The sequence below is a fragment of the Castanea sativa genome, chromosome 4 (genome assembly GCF_040712315.1).
Source record: "Castanea sativa cultivar Marrone di Chiusa Pesio chromosome 4, ASM4071231v1".
NCBI classification, from domain to species: Eukaryota; Viridiplantae; Streptophyta; class Magnoliopsida; order Fagales; family Fagaceae; genus Castanea; species Castanea sativa.
Genome location: NC_134016.1, coordinates 23,965,287 through 23,989,827, shown reverse-complemented (window position 1 = coordinate 23,989,827; position 24,541 = coordinate 23,965,287). Strand labels below are relative to the sequence as shown.

General features: G+C 35.8%; 2 protein-coding genes across 3 annotated transcripts in view; one reads left to right on the top strand and one right to left on the bottom strand.

Annotated features, from left to right (window-relative positions):
* The window catches only part of LOC142631761 (putative cyclic nucleotide-gated ion channel 20, chloroplastic), a 40,164-nt gene extending 27,441 nt beyond the window's left edge, over nucleotides 1–12,723 (bottom strand). The window contains exons 1-4 of one of the 2 annotated variants that reach the window (XM_075806069.1): nucleotides 12,486–12,723; nucleotides 10,905–11,430; nucleotides 4,840–5,031; nucleotides 2,184–2,282 (exon numbers count right to left, since the gene is read on the bottom strand). In XM_075806069.1, coding sequence (XP_075662184.1) covers nucleotides 2,184–2,282; nucleotides 4,840–5,031; nucleotides 10,905–11,414 — 801 coding nt within the window. In that variant the 5' untranslated portion in view covers nucleotides 11,415–11,430; nucleotides 12,486–12,723. The remainder of the gene's footprint in view (nucleotides 1–2,183; nucleotides 2,283–4,839; nucleotides 5,032–10,904; nucleotides 11,431–12,485) is intronic. The other variant, XM_075806070.1, reaches the window with a different exon arrangement.
* Nucleotides 12,724–23,087: 10,364 nt separating this feature from the next.
* Nucleotides 23,088–23,930, top strand: LOC142632613 (uncharacterized). Its single transcript, XM_075806988.1, has one exon. It carries the CDS (start codon nucleotides 23,088–23,090, stop codon nucleotides 23,928–23,930), a length of 843 nt encoding a protein of 280 aa, XP_075663103.1.
* The last annotated feature ends 611 nt before the right edge of the window (nucleotides 23,931–24,541 follow it).

Sequence of the window (24,541 nt, the reverse complement as noted above, 5' to 3'; positions counted from 1 at the left end):
TGTAATATTGCTTGCGTAAATTGGCAAATATTTTTAAGTGACTAAATATACCCACAAAACAATAAAAATTATTTTCAAACCTTTCTATCCACTACCTTTCGATTACATTCATTGAACATAAGAAATTTGAGCATTATACCAATAATAATAGGAAAATGTTAATTAATAAGCCATTTTAGGAAAGTTTTTATGGAAAAAGATAAAAAACAATTTTCTCATAAAAGTGGTATAAAAACTTTCCTAAAATGGTTTATTAGCAATTGCCCTAAGGGCACCCGTTAACATAACCCATAATAATAATAACTAATATATAATTATAACTGGTTTGAGGCAATTATAAATTAGGGCTGTGAAATCGCCTCCCAAGCCATTTAGTTTTTAAGAGGGCAATGAGTCAATTCAATTATGCACTGACGCAAATGACCAAATTGGTTTGTTATTGGGTTTTAATTCAAAACTGCTTATAACATATACATTGCATGGGGCAAATAATTAGCAGCAAGTTCATGGTTCGACTACCCCAGTTAAAATTTTACCAACCTTTAATCTCCCTTTCTAGGAAACTTTTGTAACAATAGGATAGAGGATGAGGTCGTGAGTTCCAGACCCACCATATGAATGGGCAACTTCCCAATAAAAAAAGATAAGAAAAGAAAAACAATCTTCGACCATGGAGCTTTGTTTTCAAGCATAATGCAATCCATAGAACAGGATGGGAGGCAAACAACCACCATGAACAGAATCCACACAGAACTAATGTGATGTTTGGTTTGGCTCATCTACCACTGTGAACAGAATCCACACGGAACTCATGTGATGGTTTGGTTTGGATCATCTTTTAAGATTCCTAGGAATCCTACGAGGAGTACCAAGCATTCCCTTATTTAATTGTAAATAGCTCAAAGGAAATCAAATGCCCACGGCCATTCTAAATTCCCTTCAAACCTCACATTTACAAGAATGTACATTCCCTCCAAAAAAGGTGGTAGCCACATTCTCAGGCCATAAGAAAGCTCAATTTTTAAAAATGACAATCAAATTAGACTCTGAAATGATAAAGTATTCTTTTTTTTTTTTTCACAATTCAAAAAGCATATCTATCAAACCAAATAATTAATCAATCTATGTTTACAAAAACAGTTCATACACAGTTTAAGTTTATGTTATGTTAATGCAAGGTGTTCATGCATTGGAGTCAGTTTTTGGAATGGTTTGTGCTATGTCCTTTTGGCAAAGCCAATCAATCTATATTTACAAACTAATCAATGCGAGGGGTTTATCTCACTCCTTGACTCTTTTTTCCTTTTTCTTTTTTCTTGATTCTGTTTTTTTAAGTTGCATGATAATTTTTGGTAAACTTTTTTTCCCTCAATTTTATTTAAGGTTTTTCAAGATAATATTATTGGTATTTTCAAGAAAAATTAGGACAGAAATTTTTTTTTTTTTTAATACATATAAAAATAAGAAATTATATTTTAGAGAAAAATAAACAGCTATTAATACACTCAACTATCTCATAAGAAGTATCAAATATACAAAGAATCTATAAAGTCTAAAATATTAGATGATCAATTGTATTTTAGAAAAAAGTTAACAGTTTTTGGGAACAGTTATGAATACACTTAATTATCCCCTAAGAAGTATCGAATATACAAAGAATCTATAAAGTCTAAAATATTAGATAATCTACCCTCATCTACTAATAATCAATGGAATAAAGAGCCAATAAACATTGAATTGACTTCTCAATTGACAACTCCTGTGCCACAAAAGTTCTTCTATTTCTCTCTCTTGACAAGGTCCATATTAGACATGACGATACTACAATCCAAGCAGTAACTCTACCGTGTGGCAAATTAAATCAAAAATACAAAATTTAAGCTGGCTTTTCATGTTGCAATGTTCAGATCTCTTCTAACTGCAAAGATGTTACAAGATATCTAAAACAAAGGTTACTCTGAAACTAATAATGCCTGGATCAGCAAGCACTCAAACATAGTGTAGTGGAACTCTATTAGCAAGAATTATTCCACAATAACAATAATTTTAAATTTTAAATTAGCTTCAACATATAGTCCATATTAGCAGTTTAATTAAAACAACTACGTAATTGCAATAAATTTTAAAAAATGAAAAGAAAAAAAGCAAAGAGCTTCTGCAAAGGGAAGAGAAGTAGCAGTCACCTGAAGAAGCATGTGAAAGAAGTATATCAAATCAGTCATGCTTCTGAAAACCACAATTGTAGTGGTCATGGGCCAGTTAATTATTATACACTTGTTATCCTGCATTCAAAGCGTGGGGGAAAGCAAGTAAAGTTTTTGCTATAGTTAACCAAGATTTTTTTTTAATCAGTAAATGTAAGTTTTATTTAAATAAAGATAAGTATAGCACAACAACAGTACACAGGCACTGTACAGGGGCTGTTAAAAATCAAATGAAAGTACATAAATCCATAAAAACTAGCATATCAGAGAAAGAATGACAACTTAATGCTGCCATCAGTCATACAGAGTGCATAAAAATAACATCTTCATATTTGAATGCAAGCCTCAAACATACAACACCCATCTACCACACACATTCTCCACATACTCAAATTATCCGTTGTAAGGACTCTCCCATTAGCCACGGTCCACACAAAAAAAGCTACCATAGATAGAACTTCACCTTCCAAATACTCTTCCACAGAAATAACTGAAATTCCCTAGAATAGAGATCTTTGTAAAAAGATTTACCTCAAATCACCACTTTTGGTAAGGGTTCACCATTCACAATCCTCAGCAAATCCCCCAATTTTAACCAAGTATAATTGAGAAACAAAGGAGTGCAAAATCTCCAATACCCAATCTTGGCAAGCACGATTAAGCACTAAATCCCAAAAAAATCCCCATCATGTATATGTCTACCACCATAGCCTCTTTGTCTTAAGCTAGACGATCCAGGTCCAAAAAAGCTTCTTAAGAATTACATCACCACACCAGTAGTTGCGCCAAAAACAAATCCCTGAACCATTACCCACTTCGAAGAAAATGAATTGTGCAAAACTATTCCACCCACTCCTGACATGTTTCCACAAGTTACATCCATGAGACCCCGAAGTCTACCTACCCCCAATAACTCCATACTCTGTAATCATATGCCAAAAGCCTCTTTTTCAAAAGTAAATCTTCACAGCCATTTCCCTAATAGAGCTTGATTAAATTGTACCAAGCTATGAAGGCCTAAGCCCCCCTGTTGGACAGGTTTGCAAACCATCCGCCACCTCACCAAATGGAATTTTACACAATCATCCATCCCACCCCACAAAAAATCCCATTGCAGCTTTACCAAACGCTGCGCAATGCTGACAGGAAGGGAAAATAAATAGATATAGTAAGTAGGTAGGCTAGAAAGAAGACTCTTAATCAAAGTAAGCTTCCCCACCTTGGATAGATAGATCTTCTTCCACCCCGCCAATATTTTCAATCTTTTCTAATCCCACATCTCCATGGACTTAAAACATTTCCCTCAATGGAAGACCCAAATACTTTAAAGGGAAAGTAGAGATCTTACATCCCAAAACACTAGCTAGATCTTCAATATCATGCACATCCACTACCAAAGCCATCTCTGATGCCAAGATTTATTTTTAATCCCAAAACAGCTTCAAAGCAAAGCAGTACAAATCTCAAAAAACCAATCTGCTCACTCTCATCACTACAAAAAATCAAAGTGTCATCTGCAAACAAAAGATGAGTCACCAGAAAAAATCAAAGTGTCATCTGTTAAGGGTTCACTATAATAATTGACATGAGTATACATTAAAGATGTAGCTGCTTGGGTTTTATCCTGTAAATGTAAGCCATCCAGCTGAACCACATAATCTGCTCTTCTCTCTTTCTTACTTCCACTTCTCTATATTATTTTATTCTCATCTTTAACAAGGCCCTTTCAACTTCAATCTTCTGCACCACTCTCTTATCTCAAAGCAGTCAAATGCCACTGGAATCCCCTTCCACATCCAAACAATCCCCATCCACAAATTGACTCCCCCAGACTCCACACCACACTACAGTTAATTACCTCCATTTTCGTCTCCTGTAAGAAAAGAATATCCCCCTTCCACATTCTAAGAGCATTCCTCACCCTCAACCTCTTTTCTCAGTCATTCATACCTCTCACATTCCATGTGATGAGTCATAAATTCATGATGCTAAAGCACCCTATTCTTTCGACCAGCACTATTGCGGCCCCCTCCTCTTGTGTCATAATTGACTGTTGAGATCAAGTTCTTGAGTTCCCTTATCCCTTTCAAACCAGATTTCGACTTTTCTACTGTGAATTTGGTGACATTGTAGCCTCCAACTACTCTCAATTGATGTAAAATCTAATAGCCTCCTCCTCGAAGCCCACAAGGAAACTACCAAAAATTTGCTAGAACTTACAGTCTTTACCTTTTCTTTATCTTTCCATTGTGACAGGATAAATAATCAAAAGATTGAGTGCAATGCTGGAAATGAAAACCTTTTTTTTTCTTGATAATTAATGAAAATTTGATTAAAAACAGAGCAAACACAAGTACTTTGGGAATGCACTATGGGCCAATACATTTGTCAATGAATACATATTATCAATTGTTTAATTCGAAACAGATCACGTGCCATCTATATGTTGGAATTAATAATGTTTGAGAATAATCCCAAAATACTGAAACATATAGACTACCCAATAATAGATGTTGGCCACATGTTGAAATTTTTGAGACGTGATTAGAGCCTCATCAGGTGCACAAGCAAAACCCATCAAGATTAATAACTTCAAAATCAATCTAACTTTATACTTTAAGAACAAGATCCATACCTTTTGTACATACAGCAAGAAGAAAAATAATGGGTCTACAAAAATTGCCACCAAGCAAGAAATGACAACAAATTTGTTCCATCGTTGCACAACTTTAGTATGAGGGTTCATGACCCCAGGAATATATTGTTGGAGAAAGGAAAAAGATCTCCTAGCCCAGCCTTTGGCATCCCCATAGAGAACATTACGGAACTAAAAAAACAACAATAAAGCATAAGAACATCAAAGTATTTGTACAACATTATTCTGCTAAACAAAAACTAGTGAAAATACACAACATGAAAAGGTCATAGGAAAATAAAAGTACAATAAAATGAATTTGCAGCCTCAAGAATTTTTTCATAGAACGATAACAAAGTGTTTGGACAACAACGTAGAGCACTTTCTTACTATAAGAAGTGGGGGAAAAAAGACACATAAACTGCAATGTAGCTAGAATTAAAAACTGTCAAATTTAAACAAAAACTAAATGTTTGAGTTATTTTCTCATTATTTGTTATATTAGCATATTAAATGGGCTTTTGTGTAATCATGTTATAAACCCTAATATAAATAATAGATATATGCTAAGGTGGTGGCTGACCAATTTAACACCAAAACCTAATTTTCTTCCTTTTCTCTGTCACTCTCCCCCTTTATTTTCCTCTTCTTCATACTTCTCTTTAACCCAAATTTCCATAGTTTACAATTTAACTTGATATTAGAGCGTCCCTATCCAACCCTAGAACCCACTAGAACACAAGAAGGTGGCTGTATCTATTGATAGGAGGGTTGACGCCAGAATCTGTATGATGCCGTCAATGCTGACGCAAGTGCTGAAGTCAGCATTGGCATGGTCACCAAATTCCGGCGAAGACACCATCTAACTAGTCAGAATCTAGTGCTATTTTAGGTGATTCTTGCCAGATTTTTTGAAGCCATCTGTTATGACTTTTTTTTTTTCGAATTTTTTTTGTCAATCTTATCATCGATTTTCCGATCTCCTTTTCTAGTGTTTTCCGGCAGCGTGGATCGATTGGGCTTCCTTCTGTAGGGGCCAACTAGACTATAGAATAGCATATTTGATGTTGCTTTGTTGATTCTTGTGGGTTTTGTAGTTTTTTTTTTTTTCTTTTGGGTTCTTCTCTGTCTCTGCTGCCGAAATTGTGACCCTCCAGATTTCTTCCTATATAATTTACATTTGGTACGTTGGTTTGTGACTACTTGTTGGAATTGAGTATTGTTCAAGTTGCTTGGAGTTGGCTGTTGTGATGTTGGTTTGTTGGCTTGGTATTTCTAATCTTGTTTGAGTTGTTTGACAATTTGAGTTTTGTATGGCTAAAGAAAAGACCACCACTGTCACGGCAGAGGACAAATCATCACTGATTAGATATGATGATATGCCTAAATCCATTACTTCAAAAAAATTGAATGGTTTGAATCCTTTGCTTGGACACATGCAGTGAAAGTTTATTTGCACAGAAAAAAGAAATTAAAATATTTGACTGATCAACCACCTGATGTTAAAGCTTCAATTATAATGATTGGATGAGTGAAGATTCAATTGTTATGCAATGGTTGTGGCATAGTCTGGAACCCCGCATTGCTACTGCTGTTGAATTTTGTGATTCTTTGAACAAAATTTGGGACACTCTTGCAGAATCTTTTTCCCATCAAAGCAATGTTTCTTGGGTGTATAAGATTTATGAGAAAATTTTCACTATGAAGCAATCTACGAAACCATTGTCAGAGTAATACAGTACTCTTAAAAATTTATGAGTGCAGCTATTACAGTATCAGCCTCTTACCACTGATTTGGAACAACAGAAGCGACATTGGAAATATATTTTGATTGCTTCTTCGCTATCTGAGTTAGACGCTAACTTACATGGATTCAAAGATCAGATTCCTGCTAGTGAGACCTTACCCACTGTTGCTAATGCCTATTCTCGACTATTGCGCTCATCATTGGGATAAAAGTCCATTGTTACTTCCTTGGAGTCTTTAGCTTGACTCTTAAGTAGTGGGGATTGTGGTAATTCTCATGGTGGTTTCCATGGCAGTCATAGCGACCATGGTTTTTATGGTGGTTCTTGAGGGGGTGATTGTGTTAACAGGAATTGTGAACATTGTGGTGGTCTTAATCATACTGAACCTTATTGTTGGGTGAAATATGGGAAGCCAGATTATGTGAATTAGGTCGTTGATGGTGTTGTACAGCCATAACCTAGTTCTACTCCATTGGGCATACAACTTCTAGGTCTGATCCTCGTGATGCACTTACTACTCAGCTTAGTGAGCTTGTTCAACAATTGTGCACTACTTCCTCAGTAGCTACATTAGATAATTCAGGTAATGTTGCATGTGTGGCTGGTTCCTCTCCATCGTAGGTCATTGACTCCGGTGCTAATAAACATATATCTAGTATATTATCTCTCTTATCTGATTTACTTCCCGTTAAACATCATGTTGTTTTAGCTGATGGTTCTTCTCGACCTGTCCATGGGAAAGGTATTCTTCATCCTAATAAGTCATTATCTTTACTTTCTATAAGTCAATTGACTAAAGCCTTACAATGTTGCATCACCTTTGATCCACTTCGTGTGTTTTTCAGGACCTCAAGACCAAAAAGATGATTAGTTCAAGGCATGAGAAAGACGGTTTATATTATCTAGATCCTAATGATTCTATCTTCCACACCTTCTCAGCTTGGAGTGCTACCGCATCTCCAATCCAGTGGCATTTTCGTTTGGGTTACCCCTTGGCCAAGCTCAAGTTTGCCATTCCAACATTAAGTCACATGCTCAGTCTAGAATGTGAAGCTTGTCAATTAGGGAAGCATCGACATAGTTTTCTTTTTTGAGTAGTAGTAGTCATAGTCGTCAATCTGAGTCTTCACCCTTGCCCATAAGATTCTAGTCAAGCAAAATGGTGAGGACAACTAATCCGTGCAATGGCAACGAAGCAACAAGCTAAGAGAGACAAGGGAACAAAAAGTGAGCAACTACAGGTAGAGAGGAGATAGACAGAGGCAACTAGGCAAAAGCACAGAGGAGATCAATGGTATCAAGGCTAGAAATTTTTCTTTGGTATTTTGGTCATTATGCAATTTTGTGAGGATATTTTAAGAATTTCACACTTAAAAAGGAACTTTGATAGTAAACCCATATTTGCGTTTTCACTAGTGATTTTGAAAAAGCTTGAGCTCATTGTGTTTTGAAAACGTGAGTTTTTGGCAATTTAAAAAATGTGATTTCTTTATAAACGCAAAGCCAACTTCTGACTTCTAGCATTTTCATACATAAATGCGCATTTTGATTATCATATCACTGATCCAAACGGGCTCTATATCATCCTAATATAAATACATGCTAAGGTGAGGGACTAATTAACAAAGCCCCAGACCTTTCTCAACTCTCTCTCTCCACTCTTCTTTTCTCTCCTTCAAACCTAATACCTGATATTTTACAACTGAGCTTGGTATCAAAGTGTACTGATCCAACCCTAAAAGCTTCGAGATCAAGAGAATGAGGTTTCTAACCAAGAAAACTACCTCCTTGTGTTGCCTGATGCAGCCAACTAGACCTAGCGAGTGAACCTTGGCAATTTATGTCATTTTGGTGTCGCGATGAACACAAAGTCACTTGTTAGAGCCGCTGACTCGTCAAGCTAGTGAATTGTGGTCATCGGAGTTACTATTGGGGATTGAAGGGTGAAGTTGTGGTTGTCTGCATGAGGGATTTGGTTAAATATGGTTGCTGGTGTCAGGAGTTTTGTTGGTTGTTGTTGTTGATGTTATGGAACACTAGAGCTAGCGGCAATGGGTGGTGTGTGAATTTGATAGCTTGTTAATCTTTCAGAAGTGTATAGGGTTAAGATTAATTACCCTAACACAACACATATTTTATATAATATTTCAAATACATTCTAACAAATTTTCCCCACACATACATTACTCATAAAAAATACAAAGATAAAGAAAAGGATTCAACCAGATTGTTCACCCCACTTAAATCTCTAACGTCCTCGTTAGGGTCCACTTTGTGGGTAGTCTCTACCCATACGGAATTACCGTCTAGCCACATTTGCACTATACCTCAAAAGGACCAGTCGCAATTGAGGCTCGGTTCAACTCAATATATGCCCAATGTGGAACTCATCACACACCCACACAATCAATCAAATTTGAGCATCACAGGAACAAATATCGAGCATGTTGTCCTTCAACTGCAAATGACGTAGGCCTTCCACAAGAGGCTGAGTTGGGGCTCTAATTCCCAATATTTAGAAGCAACATATGCATTCAAGGGACCAAGATTTTTTTTAACCGATAAATATAAAAATAAAAATAAATAAAACCAATTATGGAGCCAAAGTGGCTGGTGAGAAGTGCCTCAGCTAAAATTTAGCAAAACTTGGTCAGCCTGTATATATGTTTAACATACAAACCCAATGCATCAGCAAATTTAAAATTCATTGGTACTTTCAATATATTATCACATTGGCCTATATCTGTTTATGATAATTTAGAACATCTTATTTGTGATGTTAATAATCCAGTTTATGATGATTTAGAACACATTCTTTGTGATGTTAATAATCCAGAAAATGTTTTGTTCTTCCATAAGACAACAACAACAACATAGTCCCAGTCTAAGGTTTTGGGTTTATGCTGATATGATGACCCAAGAGGCCCAGTTATGTTGTAAGCCCATGTAGGACTAACCCTAGCTTCTAGTCTCTATATATATCCTGTTAAGGATATACTGTAATAGTTTACTTAATTATACAATAAAGATTTAGACACTAGGGCTTTATCCTATGGACATAGGCTGTCAAGCTGAACCACATAATCCCTTGTGTTCTTCTCTCTTTCTTGTTTATGCTTCTCTGTATTATTTTATTCTCGTCTTTAACAATCCCAAAAATTGTACTTCAATAAGACATTTCAACAATTATCTCTTTCATGCATAATCTAATCTATTTGTTGGGAATTATTGAATGTGTTTTGACGATCATTGGTTATTGCTTTTTGTGAAAACTAAAGATCATGTAATGATACCTCGGCATCAAACTTAATAATTTCATTACCAAAACTTTCAGAAGGTATTAGTAGATTTGTACTTACAAATTTTATAACTAAATTTCATACATCAGCTATTGGATCCTCATGGTAGATGTAGTTGAATGTTCGTCGTCCTATTTTCCTTTATATCTATCTTACATTTTCCCCTGCTGAACAAAATGAGACCTGCCACTACAAGGAGGCTATTTATGATATACCAAATTGGAAAGCCTGGGCTTTACACACTTTCTGATGTACATAGATGTACTAAGTAAGTCTTTTAGCATTACTAACCTCCAGAATTCATTATAATTTAAGAACAAAATTTCAACCTGGACGGTGCTCACTGTGCTGCAAATGATTTACTTGAATATTTATCTCCTTTGGGCCCTAAAGTTCTTTATTATGCAATCATAGAATAAATGAAGGCTGTTGCTATGCCTAGGAGAATGTATGTTGAACAATCATCAATAGAAATTTTAAACCACGTAAGAGCTGAAAGATGCAGAGATAGCACTGGACATTTCTAACAGAAATTTCTAGATGCTAATAATGGTAGTTGTATAACTAATAAAATTAGATATAAACATCAGCACAGAATCCACAGAAAAGCTTCATACAAGAGCATGCATGAACAAGTATGGAAGTATGGCTTTTTTTTTTTAATCAAACAGTTAAAACAAATATAAGAGAAAAAAAATTATGAACTGCAATAGAGATCTTTGCTATTCATAACCAAGTTTTTGAGGGGAGAATTCTATTATGATACACAACCAGCCATCGAACTTGAAATCCTTTTTTATCTTTTTTTAAGGACCACCAAACTTGAGATCTACGCAACAAGTTAGCACAGAGTGAAGTTTTTAGCTATAATGTAGGCATTTGGCTAAGAATTTGGACTACCAAAGCATATAATGTTTTGATAGACTACCAAAGCATATAATACAAGGCAAAATAGAATCGCAATAAACGTATAAATTAACACAGGAAGGACAGCCCTAAGGTTAAGAAAGAAAAACACCTTAGGATCAAATACAGATGAAGCTTTTGAGTTCTTTTGTTGAGTGGCTATGAAATTGTCATATGTTGGGCAAACTGTGCAATAAGGATCATTGCACACTCCTAACTGCCCAGACCTCAGTAAATGTTCATTTTTGGTAGCATAGTTGTCATTCGGCCAGTCATTCTGATCCTTTCCTCTGGAAGAAGTAAACTTTTCTGGCACAGGTCCTGCTTTTTTCCGTCCTGTTACACCTTGATTAACCGGAAAAAAGCTTTCAGGTTTACGGCTAACATATAATGGACCACTCATCTGTGTGAATGGAGTCCTTCTTTCACTCCGTAAGGGACCAGTATAGCCCACAAGGTTAGTTTCACTATCATAGGAATCCAGTGAGTTCATAGGAATGGAAATTGATGCACTCCTTGTTGTGGATGCAGATCTCTGAAATCGAGAATCCGGATGTTCATCAAAGGACTGCGCATGTGTGTCTGAAAGCATAGGTTTATCATCTTTTTCAAAACCAGCCATTTTTCATCAACTAGACCTACAAAAGAATGTAAAATAAACAGTTAGAATGAATATTTGCACCTGCTAGATAGCAAGAAAAATAGTCATGCCACCACAATGCAAGTATATATATTCAGTAACGTGGCACCAATGCTTTTCCAACTAGAAGGAAACAAAACCATCTTCTAAGGCTATTCATTCAATCCTTATGATCTAAGCGCTTGCTCAAGATATCATAAATTCCCTTCTTTGTTGTTTCCTCTCAAGTAATGTAATCCAATATTCAAATTCTTCTTGTTTTCTTTCTTCAAAAAAAAAATGCTCAAGAAAAAAAAAATGGAGAACAAAAATTATAGTCACAGACAGAGGATAGTAGATGCATATATGGAGAGTAATGATGTGGCATGGGATAGGTGGAATGACAAGGCATTGTAATTTGTAGATTGATTGTTAACAGATTTCCTCTCTCTTGAAAATGAAAGTACTAGCAAAAATACATTTCAGACATGATTATGATTCTCTCTCCCCTTGTAGTAAAAGGAGGAGGATGAGGCTGTGGGCTCAAAACCCAGTACCAAACAAAAAAAAAAAATTGAAAGATTATCTTCTACTTCTAGACTAGTGTGGCAGGACAATTTGACTTAAACAAAACGAAACATTTGCTATTAACATCGCAATCAAGAGTGAGTTTAATAAACCTCTTCCAGCATCACCCAACATAAGGACAATTGTAAATACTAAATACTACAAGTACAAGGTTAACAACACACTAGTAGAGTAAGCAAGGGACTTAGAAACCATTAGCAAAGAGTGGTATTCTTGAAATCAAGAGGTGTTCTTGTAATATTGTCAAATAAAAGATTACCATTGAAACTATAAGATTTTTTTTTGTCTTTTCAATTTTTGGGTTCTGCAATCTAATAAAACCTCATCAAATTCCATTGGCATATAATTCATATGTATGTGCATGTGAGCGTACAATAACATAATCTAATATAAACAGGTTTAAGACTTAGGAGATAAAAGAAGAAAAAGAAGATTTTTCAGAAAAAGAGAAGAAATGAAGGTTGGAATTAGTGGGTTTTGAAATACCTGTTTGAAGAGAAGAGCAGAATGGTAGTAGCGGGTAGCAGGGAGCTTCAAACAAACAAAAAGAAAGCAGGTTCTCTAACTCTCTCAGACAGAGTAAAATTGGATTTTGGTTCTGAAAAATATATATACAAATATATAATATATAAAAAATGAAGCAACGGCCATTTTTAAGTTCAGGGTGACTTAAAAAAGAAGCCGCTGACTGCAAAGTAAAGAAAGAAAGAGAAAAAAGAAAAGAGTTTTTAATAATAATAATAATAATAATAATAATAATGACTTTGTAAAGTCAGTCGTCGTGTGGGAGCGGGAATGGGATGTATGGACAAAAGGGCGAAAAGAAAGGGTTTGTTTTTTGTTTTACATTTACATTTACATCACATCACTTGCTTGCTTGCTTGCTTGGAAGTTTCAGCAAAATTGGTGGGAAAGAGTCGTGAGCAGTACTGGGTCTCACTTCGTCCCATTTAAGACGGTGCTTCCTTCCTTTCTTGGAAGTTTCAGCAGAGTTTGACTCACTTTTAATTTCTTTTTCATTATTAAATCAAAACAAATCAAATCAAATCATCTGATTAGGTCCGTTTGGGTCATGCACTACCAACACAGTAGTATATTTCAAAAATATCTTATTTAATTCGTAAACACAAATAATTTTTCTAGTAGACAAGACAACCAAGCCAACTAAGGAAAGGAACCCATCTTATCTTTTTTTTATTTTTTTTTTTAGGTATAGATCATGTATCTCATGAAAAGGAAACAAATAAATAGATAGATAAATTAGTGGACCAAATACAGATTTGTAATAGAGCCAGTAACCTCCCCCCCTTCCTTCTAGGAGCACAAGACCTTAGCCTTAAGTGCCTGGAACAAACTAGTATGAACTAACACAATTTCACATTAAAGAAGACTGGACAATTACCCTCTTCAGCAATGGGAAGCAAGTTAGTCCTCAAAAATATCGATTATCTATCACAAGCCACTTTATCACTGTCTAAATTTTTGTTTGTCTGAGCACGCTCGAAATTATGTGAAATCAAGAATGTTGCCCAACTTGAGTTTCATAATCCTTCCACTAATTATCTGTTTGGATCCGTATCCACGTCTACTGCATTTGCCTTTTCAACCTTTTTTTTTTTTTTTTTTTAGCCATAAAATTTGACTTTTCCACCCATGCACTGTTCACGCGTTTCAAATTTTCTCCAACAGAGTGCATTGTTCACGCACTGTTTATGGGACCATAAGCACTTTATTCAGAAAAAATATATATATTAAAAATGGACCCCACAATACTATTCACACATTTAAAAACTATTTTGCTATAGTGTTTTCAGTTTTCAGCAATAAATTCTATCCAAACAGACCCTAATTCTAAAGCTTGTGACATCATTATTAATTTTTTAGTACAAAATTATTTAACTTTTTTAATTAACAATATCAACTTTAACACTAATCTTTGACATTAACAGTCAAAGTCTAAACTTAACAGGATTGAAACTCTAGCTCCGTTTGGATACTCCCCCGCATTTGCATTTTCAGCCCTTTTTTTTTAACCAGCGCCTATTGCACTGTTCATGGGACATAAACAGTGCAATCAGGCCTATGAACAGTGCCAAACATGTGAACAGTAACTTTTTTTATTATTTTCAGTTTTCAGCAAAATAAGCGGTATCCAAATGTATACTCTATCTCTCTAACAAGTCCAACTTAAACTCAAACTCAAAAGTTGATGATTTATCTCCAAATTTACGAGGTTAATCATGAACACTATAAAAGCAGTGCAAACCCCAATAATTTTTTTTTTTAAAGCCGAGTAGATTTATAAGCTTTTCTTCTGTTATTTTAGGGTTAAATTTCTTTTCTTTTCTTTTCTTTTTCTTGCTACAAAACTTTTTTTTTAATACACACTTATACGGGGCTTAAAGCTCTTTTTCGTTTGAGTGGCTCTACATATCCTATACTAATGCTAAATTATGTTTTGTCAAGAATATTGCTGAAGACAATCCATGATTTGGTAATGTACATTTTTTTTTTAGAATACTATTTTTTTTTTTTAACAAACATACATGGAGAGAGAGGAGAAGGTTTTAAAGAGAGTGATAAAGTGATGAATACGGTTTTCTTTTCTTTTCTTTTTTTTAAATCCATACAAATTTGTAAGAGTGCATGACCTAAAGTATTTTCTAGGTGGTTTGCATTAATGAAAAGATGTGTGAGAATTATTTAAGATTGTTTGGTAACGTGTATTAATGACAAATTTGTTATAAGTCATTGCACGTTCAAGCAATGACTCTTCATTAAGTTGTAACACAAATTGAAGTCATACAAGAGCAAATCATGCAATAGTGTAATTTCTTAATCAATTTAATATTTTATAAAATTATTTTAGTTCACCTCACGTATGGGTAGATTCTCATGCATAGCACAGGTTAATGACTAGTTGTTGTTGTTGTTGTTGTTGTTGTTGTTGTTGTTGTTGTTGTTATTATTATTATTATTATCATTATCATTATTATTGTAGGGAGATGATTTATTGGGCTCAAATAATTGTGGGCCAAATGAGCCCAATACAGGCTAGCCCACTTTAAGGACAAGCCTCAAACAAAAAGTCAAACCTTGGACCACGGATTGAACAATAAGTCACCTTGAGTTTGAGGACAAGACTCATTGAGGACCTCATCTGAGGACAAGACACTTACCAAGTCAATCAAGATAAAGCATCTAATGAGCTTCCAAGGAAGGATTCTGGAATGTTCTCGATTGTCCAAGGAAGCTTGCTGAAACTTCCTAATGAATCTATAGTCATCTCCGCATTAATGAGCCTCACCTACCTGGTACAATCGCATTTATTACTAAATGACTAGCCTGAATAGGGCAAAGAGCCCCAAAAGTCTCCATTCATCATGAAAGTAAGGAAGAAAAAGGCTGATGGGACAAAAAGATCTCCCTCTATATAGGGATAGCACATCCTTGAGCTGGAAGTAGGGCAAATATAAGGAGAAGAAGAGAAAAAGGAAGGGGACACAAAATAAATCACTAAGACATAGACAAAGGATTGTAGAGAGAAAAAGAAGGTTCCCAAAACACCTTAGAAGGCTTGTTCTTGAGAGAGAGTTTGTAATATCATTCCCTATACTTGAATAATATACATTTTTACGTGGTTTTTACATAGATATTTTTTTCTTATTCAATCTTCCATTGTGGATTATTATTAGCCCATAATACAAATTAGTTGTGACCCTAACTAGGTATTTTACCTAGTTCAAGCCCACACAATTATTATTATTATTATTATTATTATTATTATTATTATTATTATTAAGGGAAAGGATGCCACCTAGTCATATTAGCATACCTCAGGCCAGTAGTAGGGATAGGGAAATAGATGATCTTAGGGAGCAAGTACGGTCTTTACAGGAAGAAGTTCGGAGGAAAGTAAGAAATAAGGAAAGGGTCAGGGAGGACACTTATTCTAGTTCTGATGAAGATAGCCATTGTAATACGAGGACTGGAAATCGACATGTTCGTCGGTATAGGAAAATTCTCAATGCCAAACAAAAGCTTTTTATGTGGCATTAGTTAGAGGAGAAATGAGAAAGAAGTGCACTGCCAGCCAACAACAAAGCCCACCAAGTGTCTTCTTCATCTTCTTGGATTGATTGATGTGAAAAGGGTTTTGCTATAGGATTAAGATTTGATTGAGGTGAATAGGAACCCCCTCTTCTCTCTCTTGTGTTTCAAAATTAGACAGGGAATGGGCGAGTTGAGTTTTGATTAAGAACTGGGTCAGTTGCTTATTATGTGTAAACTTCATGGACTAATAGTGTAATTTCACCAAAAGATTTCAAGGTCATCTAAAAGCTCAACATCTGTTGAGAACTCTTTTTTCAAGCCATATGGCACTATCTCATACCACGTCAACATTATCATGGATTTTATGAATCAAGCTCAAGTAATGATCCAAAGCTCACAACCCATATTATCTCTCTCAAAATTATGTAAAGTAACTTCACTAATGAAATCTCATATTTACACTAAACGACATCAAAGCCCATAACAAATTATCTCATCAAATTCTATGGTTCAAGCTCATGGCAATATTATTTCATCAAAGCCCTGGTTTAAACCCATGGGCTTATTCAACTCATGATCATGATCCAAGCACAAGAGTCTCACTCAAGGAAACTTTGGGAGTCATGTTTTGAGGACCAATAAGTATATTTAATAAAGTTTTAGCGGTTTAAAGTTAATAAAGAAGCATGAAGCTTGACATGTCTTCTATGAGGAGATGGTAAGAAGATAGAAGGTAATGGTGTTGGAGGGTATTTATGTTGCTAGAATTTTATGATGAACTGAAAACAAGATAGTAAGTAGAGAATTTATGAGAAGATAGTGTGATTTTAGGAGTTGATGAGTTGATGAAGGGTTCCTTTTATAGTGGAACATTAGGGAGTGTATTGTACCCAAGCTCAAGGAAGTAAATATGTAGACTTTATGTGAAGATTAGTTCATGAACTGAAAACAAGATAGTAAGTAGAGAATTTATGAGAATATGGTGTGATTTTAGGAGTTGATAAGTTGATGAGTGTTTCCTTTTTTAGTGGAACATTAAGGAGTGTATAGTACCCAAGCTCAAGGAAGTGAATGTGAAGACTTTATGTGAAGTGGCATCTTAGCCCTACACATTAGTGCCATTGAGTTACAAAGGCAATGAATATAGATGAGGAGAGTCACACCTTCAGATATGCCAACAGCGTGAGCATCACATCTGTAAGGCAGAGAAGACATGGCTCGGATGCACTGTGTCGGTCATTGAGCATTACCAAGAGAAAGGAATTGGTCTCTCCTTGTTGAGTGCTGCACCACCCTCTAGTCTTGTAGTTCAATAGTATAATATATTGGAAACATTTTGTACTTTTAAAATTATGAGTAAGTATTAAAAAAATTTAAGATGAAATAATAAATAAAAGGGTAAAAAAATTAGAGAGAAATAAACCTAGTTGGGTCTATAATTAGATCATTAGATTCAATACCAACAAAGTTTTGGGTCTGTATCCTTAACTTATAAATAAATAACTACCGCACGCCCTTAGTGCAATGGTCACTCCATAAGTATGAGTGCTTATGGGGTATAAAGGGTAAGGGCTAAGGTTCAAGTCTCCAGGAGGGAGTTTCACACACATATACATTTAGATTAGGCTAGAGTAAAATTTCTATCTTGTAAAAAAAAAAGGTAATTACATTAAACCCACTTGTGGTTTGGCCCAAAATCACTTTGCCTACCCGTGGTTTAAAAAGTGTCACTTTACCCACTTGAGATATGTTCTGTTTGTTTTCTGTAACACACCTCTATTAAAATCAAGGGTAAATAAGTATTTTTATCCAAATTTTATGCTTGTCTCATCTATAAAAAAAAATCACAAAAATGCAAGAGAAACAAGATCAAAAGGGAGGGTTTTGATCTTGTTTCTGATGAAGTATACGATAAGCCCCCATGGGATTTCTGTATGGACTTGATTGCAGTGTTGGATGATGAGAAGCATTACTTCTTCACGTTAAAGAGGGGGAAGAATCGTGTGCTTCATTCTGTTGGTTCCTATGGGACTTGGCATGAAAGTTCCACCAAGAAAATCTATGATTCTGGGTCTGGGAAGACGATTATTAGGTTCAAGAAATTGTTAAATTTCAAGGTGAAGGGTGAGGGTAAGGAGCTAAAGACCACTGATTGGTTAATGCATGAGTTTAGTGTTGCTGAAAAAGGCTCCAACTTGATTCTCTGTGTAATTTACAAAAAGAATAAGAAGGACGAGATGGGTATGGCTTTGACTTTGGAAAGACCACCTTCTGTTGTTGATTCTAGTATTTTGGATTCTCCAAAGAGTGTTTTTTATCAGGTGGATTTCTTTGGTGAAATTGATGACACAGACATGGGGGGGTCAGGACCCATCTCATGATCAAGACCCACTTGTTAATTATGGTATTTTGGGTTCTCCAAAGAGTGTTTTTGATCAGGTGGATTTCTTTGATGACACGGTCATAGGGGGTCAAGACATGTATGATGATCAAGGCCCATTTGATGAAAGTCTCAGATTTGCTGCCATTGATGGCCATTCACAATTCCAAGTATTGGATTCATAAGAAGTTGGGTTAACCAAGAAGATGGGTTCTAAAGTTGAAGGGCTCGATTAAGAGAAGAAGGGCATGGAGTGTCTACCACTGCCACTGTCTTTAGTAGATTTCGTTGATGCTTATCACCTGTTTGATGAAAATCCTAGCCCTGCTACCCCTGGTGATCAAGAAGAGATAGCTGAGAAGATGGCCTATGAAGTTGTTGATGGATTTGATGAAGCTGAGGTGGAGGGTCTTTTACTCGACCTTGCTGATGATATAGAGCCCGATTTTGACCCATTGAGTTTTCTAGATCTTCTGGATTCAGAAGAGGATGCCCGGCTGAGCAAGAAGATAAGTTGACTTTTATGATAGTGTATTTTTTTAATCTTGTTTCTCTTGCATTTTTGTGCTCTTTTTTTTTTTTTTTGGAAGGAAATAGATATAAAATTTGAGCAAAAATACCTATTTACCTTTGATTTTAATAAAAGTGGGTTATGGAAAACAAATGAAATATACCTCAGGCCGGTAAAGTGAAACTTTTTAAACCACGAGTAGGCAAAGTGATTTCGGGCCAAACCACAGGTGGGTTTAATGTAATTACCACAAAAAAAACTTATAAATCATATACTATATGATAAAAGTTGTGCTTAGACGCCGTGATTGAGCCAAGTGGCAGCACCAAATAGCATAAATTTTTTTCGATTTTAAAATGAAAAAATTTATATAAAAAAAGTCTAATGCTTCTTAAATTGCAGCAACGTAGTGTAATCTAATTCTTCTTATTTTTTAATTACTCCATTTAAAAAAAAATTCTAATGCATCTTAAATTAGTAGTATCATGGCATTGTAACCGTATATAATGTAAATCTATCCAAAAATCTCTATATATCCCCCAAAGAAAAAGGTATTGTTGGTGAGGATAAAAAGGTTGACCAAAGGAGAAAAATGTTTGTGTTTGTTGTCGTGTTCTTTGTGTTTATGATCTTGTGTTAATGTTTGTGTTTTGTTCTGGGTTTGTGCTTCATGTTGTGTTGATGTTTAAATCTATGATTGTGTTCTTGTTCAAAAAGAATTAGATCTGAATTGATGTATTTTATTTTTTAATTTTTTTTTTCTTTTTTAGTTTCGTTAAAATTGATTAATAAATTTTTTTGTATTTAGAAGTTGACATGGCATTTTCTTAAATGCTAATTGAAATTTTTTATTATTTTTTAATTGGCCACGTCAACATCAATTTGCCACCTAAGCAATTTCTGTTGGTGGGCTAACGGAAATGACCAAAATGGAACGCGTTAATTAATTTAGGGACTAAAAGTGGTAAAATTAAAATGTAGGGACTAAAATGAAAAAAAAAAACCAAAATATAGGGACTAAAAATGCATTTACGCCTTTTTTTTATGCATTGATAATTTTTACTCTTGAGCCATCACTATAAAATAGATTTTTTCTCCTTGCAATTATGGAACCTATTTGACTAAATTAGTAAAATCAAAGTTGAAATGGTAGATTTTTTTTTTAATTTATTTATCTTAAAGCCCAATGATAAGTGGTCATAGACTCATATGTAAGTTGTCGTAGTAAATTCCAGTCATAGACTATTAAATTTAGATACAATTTTGCAATTTATATGGTTCAATTTTTTGTAACTCGGTTTAATTTTCTTCTTGATTTTTTTTCTTTAGGTTTGTCAAAAAATATTTCAATCTTCCTAAGAAAGGTTTCTAATCTATATGTAGAACTTTCCAAAAAAAAATTTTAAATTGAAGGAACGTAGTGTAATCTAATTCTTCTTATTTTTTTATTACTCCATTAAAAAAAAGGTCTAATGCATCTTTAATTGCAACTTGTATACTACACTAAGAAAAAAAGAGAGGTCAAATGCATCTTAAATTGCAAAAACATATACTACACTAAATCAAAAGGTCTAATGCATCTTAAATTGCAACAACCGTATAACACTAAAAAAAAGAGAGAGAGGAATAAGTTGATAAAAATCTTAATTTAATCACAATCCAAATTCTTTTATTCATCTATTTCTTCTTAATTTGATAACAATCCAAAATCTTCATCTTCATCTTCTTTTTTTTTCATTTAAATTATATTACTACACCTATTAGCTACAATTTTTTTGAGAAAAAAAAAAAAGCAACGTGATTATTTTTCACACCTCCACAAATTAAGTTTGAATCCATGAGAAATTGAGTTGAAGTAAAACTATTTAAGAATGCTAAAATCAAATAATAATAAAAAAAAAAACCAAATTACTACACATTAAAAAAAAAAAAAGCAACGCAATATATGATTGAGTTAATGTTTCACACCTCCACAAAATTAAGTTTGAATCTAAGAGAAATTGAGTTGAACTAAAACTCTACTAAGTCTACTCTACTATTTAAGAATGCTAAAATCAATAAACCAAAATTAAGTGAAGAATTGCAGAAGGAAGGGTTTGACTTTTTCAGTGAGTATAACTATCTTCTTTTTATTTTATTTTTAATTTTTAATTTTTTGTGTTTCTATATTTCTATTAATGTAGTTGTGGGGACAAAAGGCCCAAGATATGTTTTTTGGGTCATGGGCTTAGCCGAGAACGTTTGATTGTCCGAAGAGGGATTAATGTTAATAAATAAGGTCGAACTTACAGTCCCAGAAGCAAATGTAGTAGGTGAGATGAATCTGAATAATCCGAGAAAGATTACCTCATCGGCTAAGTACAGTAAGGATCCAGTGGTACGTCATGTTAACTAAAATGATATTCTAGAAGGTCTGAGAGATGAAAATATGGGAGAGAAAGGGGCACGAGAGCAAGGGGGTAAAGAAAAAGATCTTAAAGAAAGCTGCTACCACCGCACTCGTATTGAATGCTCTGTGCCAAAGTCTCTGGCCGCATTTATGAGGAACTGATACCTGAATAGTGATTTTCAGCCTTACAGCTATGATCTAGGGACTTCCAAAAGAGTGGGATGGGATAAGTATCAAGTAGGGGCAATCTGAATGAGGAGTGAGTAAGGGATTATAAGGAGAGAAGAGGTCCTGTAGACAAGGGGGGAGAAAATATTTGTAAAGAATCTTTAAAGTGAGAAGAAATATAAATATTCGATTCTCGGCTTGAGTCCGAGGATAGATTTCATCTTATAAATTTGTTCATTTATATGGTTTTGTGGTTTTGGGTCATTGCCATGAACGTTCAAACTCATTAGAATCAAGATTTCTAGCCCACACTCTAGAAATTCATTGTATCAAGCTCTTTGGGCCCACGTCCTCCTTTTTGTTGGGCCTGGGCACTAAATTGTGACCTTACAATTGGCACCATTTGTGGGGAATTTTGGATTTTTAGGAGGTTTGAAGTCTGTTCATGGCAAATTTAGGTCCACACCAAGTAGAGAGTAGGGGGTCTCAGCGTCAAGATGATGTTCACACTATTGAACAAGGTGGAAATCGGGAGGGAAGTGTACATACTACTCATACGAGCAGGAGTCAGTCACGAGGTGGAAGCAGAATCTCCCATGAAGAGAGGGCTAGAGCCATGTAGGTGGAGATTGACAGTTTGAAGAGAAAGTTACGTCACGAACGACGGAGGCAAATCCAATCCATCTCTGACTCTTCTTCTGGTGAGAATGAGAATGAGGGGGATAGCTACAGGCGAAGGTCGAGAACTCCCCTAGTGAGTCTTACTCGTATGAAGATGGCGGTCACCATAATCGCAGGAATAGGAGTTCATCCACCAGGGGTTTAGGAACTGATGCTATGGGTAGAGCGTTGAATCAAATTTCTAAGTCCCCCTTCACACGTAATGTTGAAGGGGGAAAACTTCCTCGGCGTTTCACTTAGCCAACATTCACCATGTATAATGGTCGAACTAACCCTGTGGAACACGTAAGCCATTTCAACCAAAGGATGGCTGTGCACTCCAAAAATGAAACATTGATGTGCAAGGTTTTCCCATCCAGCTTAGGGCTTGTTGCAATGAGATGGTTTGATGGACTGAGATCGTTGTCCATTAATTCCTTTAAGGAACTCATTTGAGTGTTTGGGTCTTGCTTCATTACATGTAGTAGAGTCCCTCGACCTCTGGATTCTTTGTTGTCCATGGCTATGCGAGAGGGTGAAACTTTAAAAACGTACACAGATAGATATTGGGAGATATTCAATGAGATAGATGAAACTTTTAAGGTCGGCTTACCCGTCGAACATGGTTTAAGGAAGTCATTAACTGGGAAACTAGTCAGAAGTGTGCGCTAGCTTATGGACCAGATTGATAAATATAAGCGGGTTGAGGAGGATCAGTAGTTAGGTAAAGGAAAGGCGAAGGTGGTCTCTCAGGACAGGAGGGACTTTAGGTCGGACAAATATAATGACAACCGTCCTCGACGAGACTTTAGCAGGCAGATTGGGGTTGGTATTGTGTCACAGGTCGTAAACACAGTATTTCAAGAGCCAGTCCATCAGATTCTGGAGAAAATCAAGCACGAACCATACTTCAAATAGCCTAACAAGATGAATGGAGACCCCGCAAGACGCAATCAGAACCTTCATTGTCAGTACCACCAGGAGCGCGGACATACCATCGAGAACTGCAAAAATCTGTGGTATCATTTGGAACAATTGGTTAAGGAGGGAAAGTTACAACAGTTCACATATAGGCCCAATGGGCATGCAGGTCACGCAGGTTCAGGTACTCAAGGGAAAAATTCTTCGAGACCTCCATTGGGCACCATTAATGTTATCTTTACAACCTCTGGAAAGACAGATTTACGCCCCTACCAGGTAATGACTGTGGTTCGACCATTATCCGAGAACTCTAATCTTGGGCTGAAAAGAGCAAAAGTTGCATTACAATTGGAACTTAGTTTCTCGGAGAATGATAACATTGGAATTATACAACCATACGATGATGCTCTGGTGGTCACACTTAGGATTGTGGGGTATGATGTGAGGCGTGTTATGGTGGATCAGGGTAGTGGGGCGGAAATTATGTATCCTTACTTGTATAGAGGTTTAGGATTAAAACTAAAAGACTTGACTAGTTATGATTCACCTCTAGTAGGTTTCAACGGAAAGATGGTTATACCAATGGGACAAGTCAAATTGCCAGTACAGACAGGGTTAGAAGTTGTGAAGGTCAACTTCATAATGGTGGATGCAGATTCTCCATACGTGGCCATTGTGGCGAGACCTTGGCTTCATGCCATGGGGGCCGTCCCTTCCACTTTGCATTTGAAAGTGAAATATCCATTTGGGGACCAGGTAGAAGGGCTAATCGGAAGCCAATCTACGGCAAGGCAGTGTATGATGGCTGCAATTAGACATCAGTTTGGAGCTGGGTCATCGGCATCATGATTTGTAGCAATTAAGGGAGCCGAGGTTATCAAAGGACCTATCAGTGGAAACAGGGTGTGAAGCCTTAGAGCAAGTTGCTATAGGTGATGATAAAGAAAAGTATTTTCAGATAGGCGCCCAGCTGCCTCCTCAGGAGAGGGAAGAATTGGTGAGGTTCCTTAAGGGAAACCTTGATGTCTTTGCTTGGGATACTTATGAGGCCTCGGGGGTCGATCCAAGCTTTATCTGTCATCATTTAAATGTCAATCCCGCTGTGGTACCAAAGAAGCAGCCACCTCAGCGATAGTCTAAAGAGCATTCCGATGCTATCAAAGAAGAAGTAATTAGGCTTAAGAAAGCAGGAGGTATTTTATCCTGATTGGTCGGCAAATACTGTGGTAGTAAAGAAGAAGAATGGCAAATGACGGGTCTGCGTAGACTTTACTGACTTGAATAAACCTTGTCCTAAGGATCCTTTCCCCATGCCTCGCATTGATCAATTGGTGGATGCCACGGCTTGGCATCCTCGGATGAGTTTCCTAGATGCTTTTCAAGGCTATCACTAAATACCTTTGGCTTTAGATGATCAAGAAAAAACAGCATTTGTCACTCCTACTGGAAATTATCATTAT

Coding starts and splice junctions, on each gene's coding strand:
- LOC142632613 (XM_075806988.1), top strand. CDS start 23,088: ATGAATGGAGACCCCGCAAGACGCAATCAGAACCTTCATTGTCAGTAC.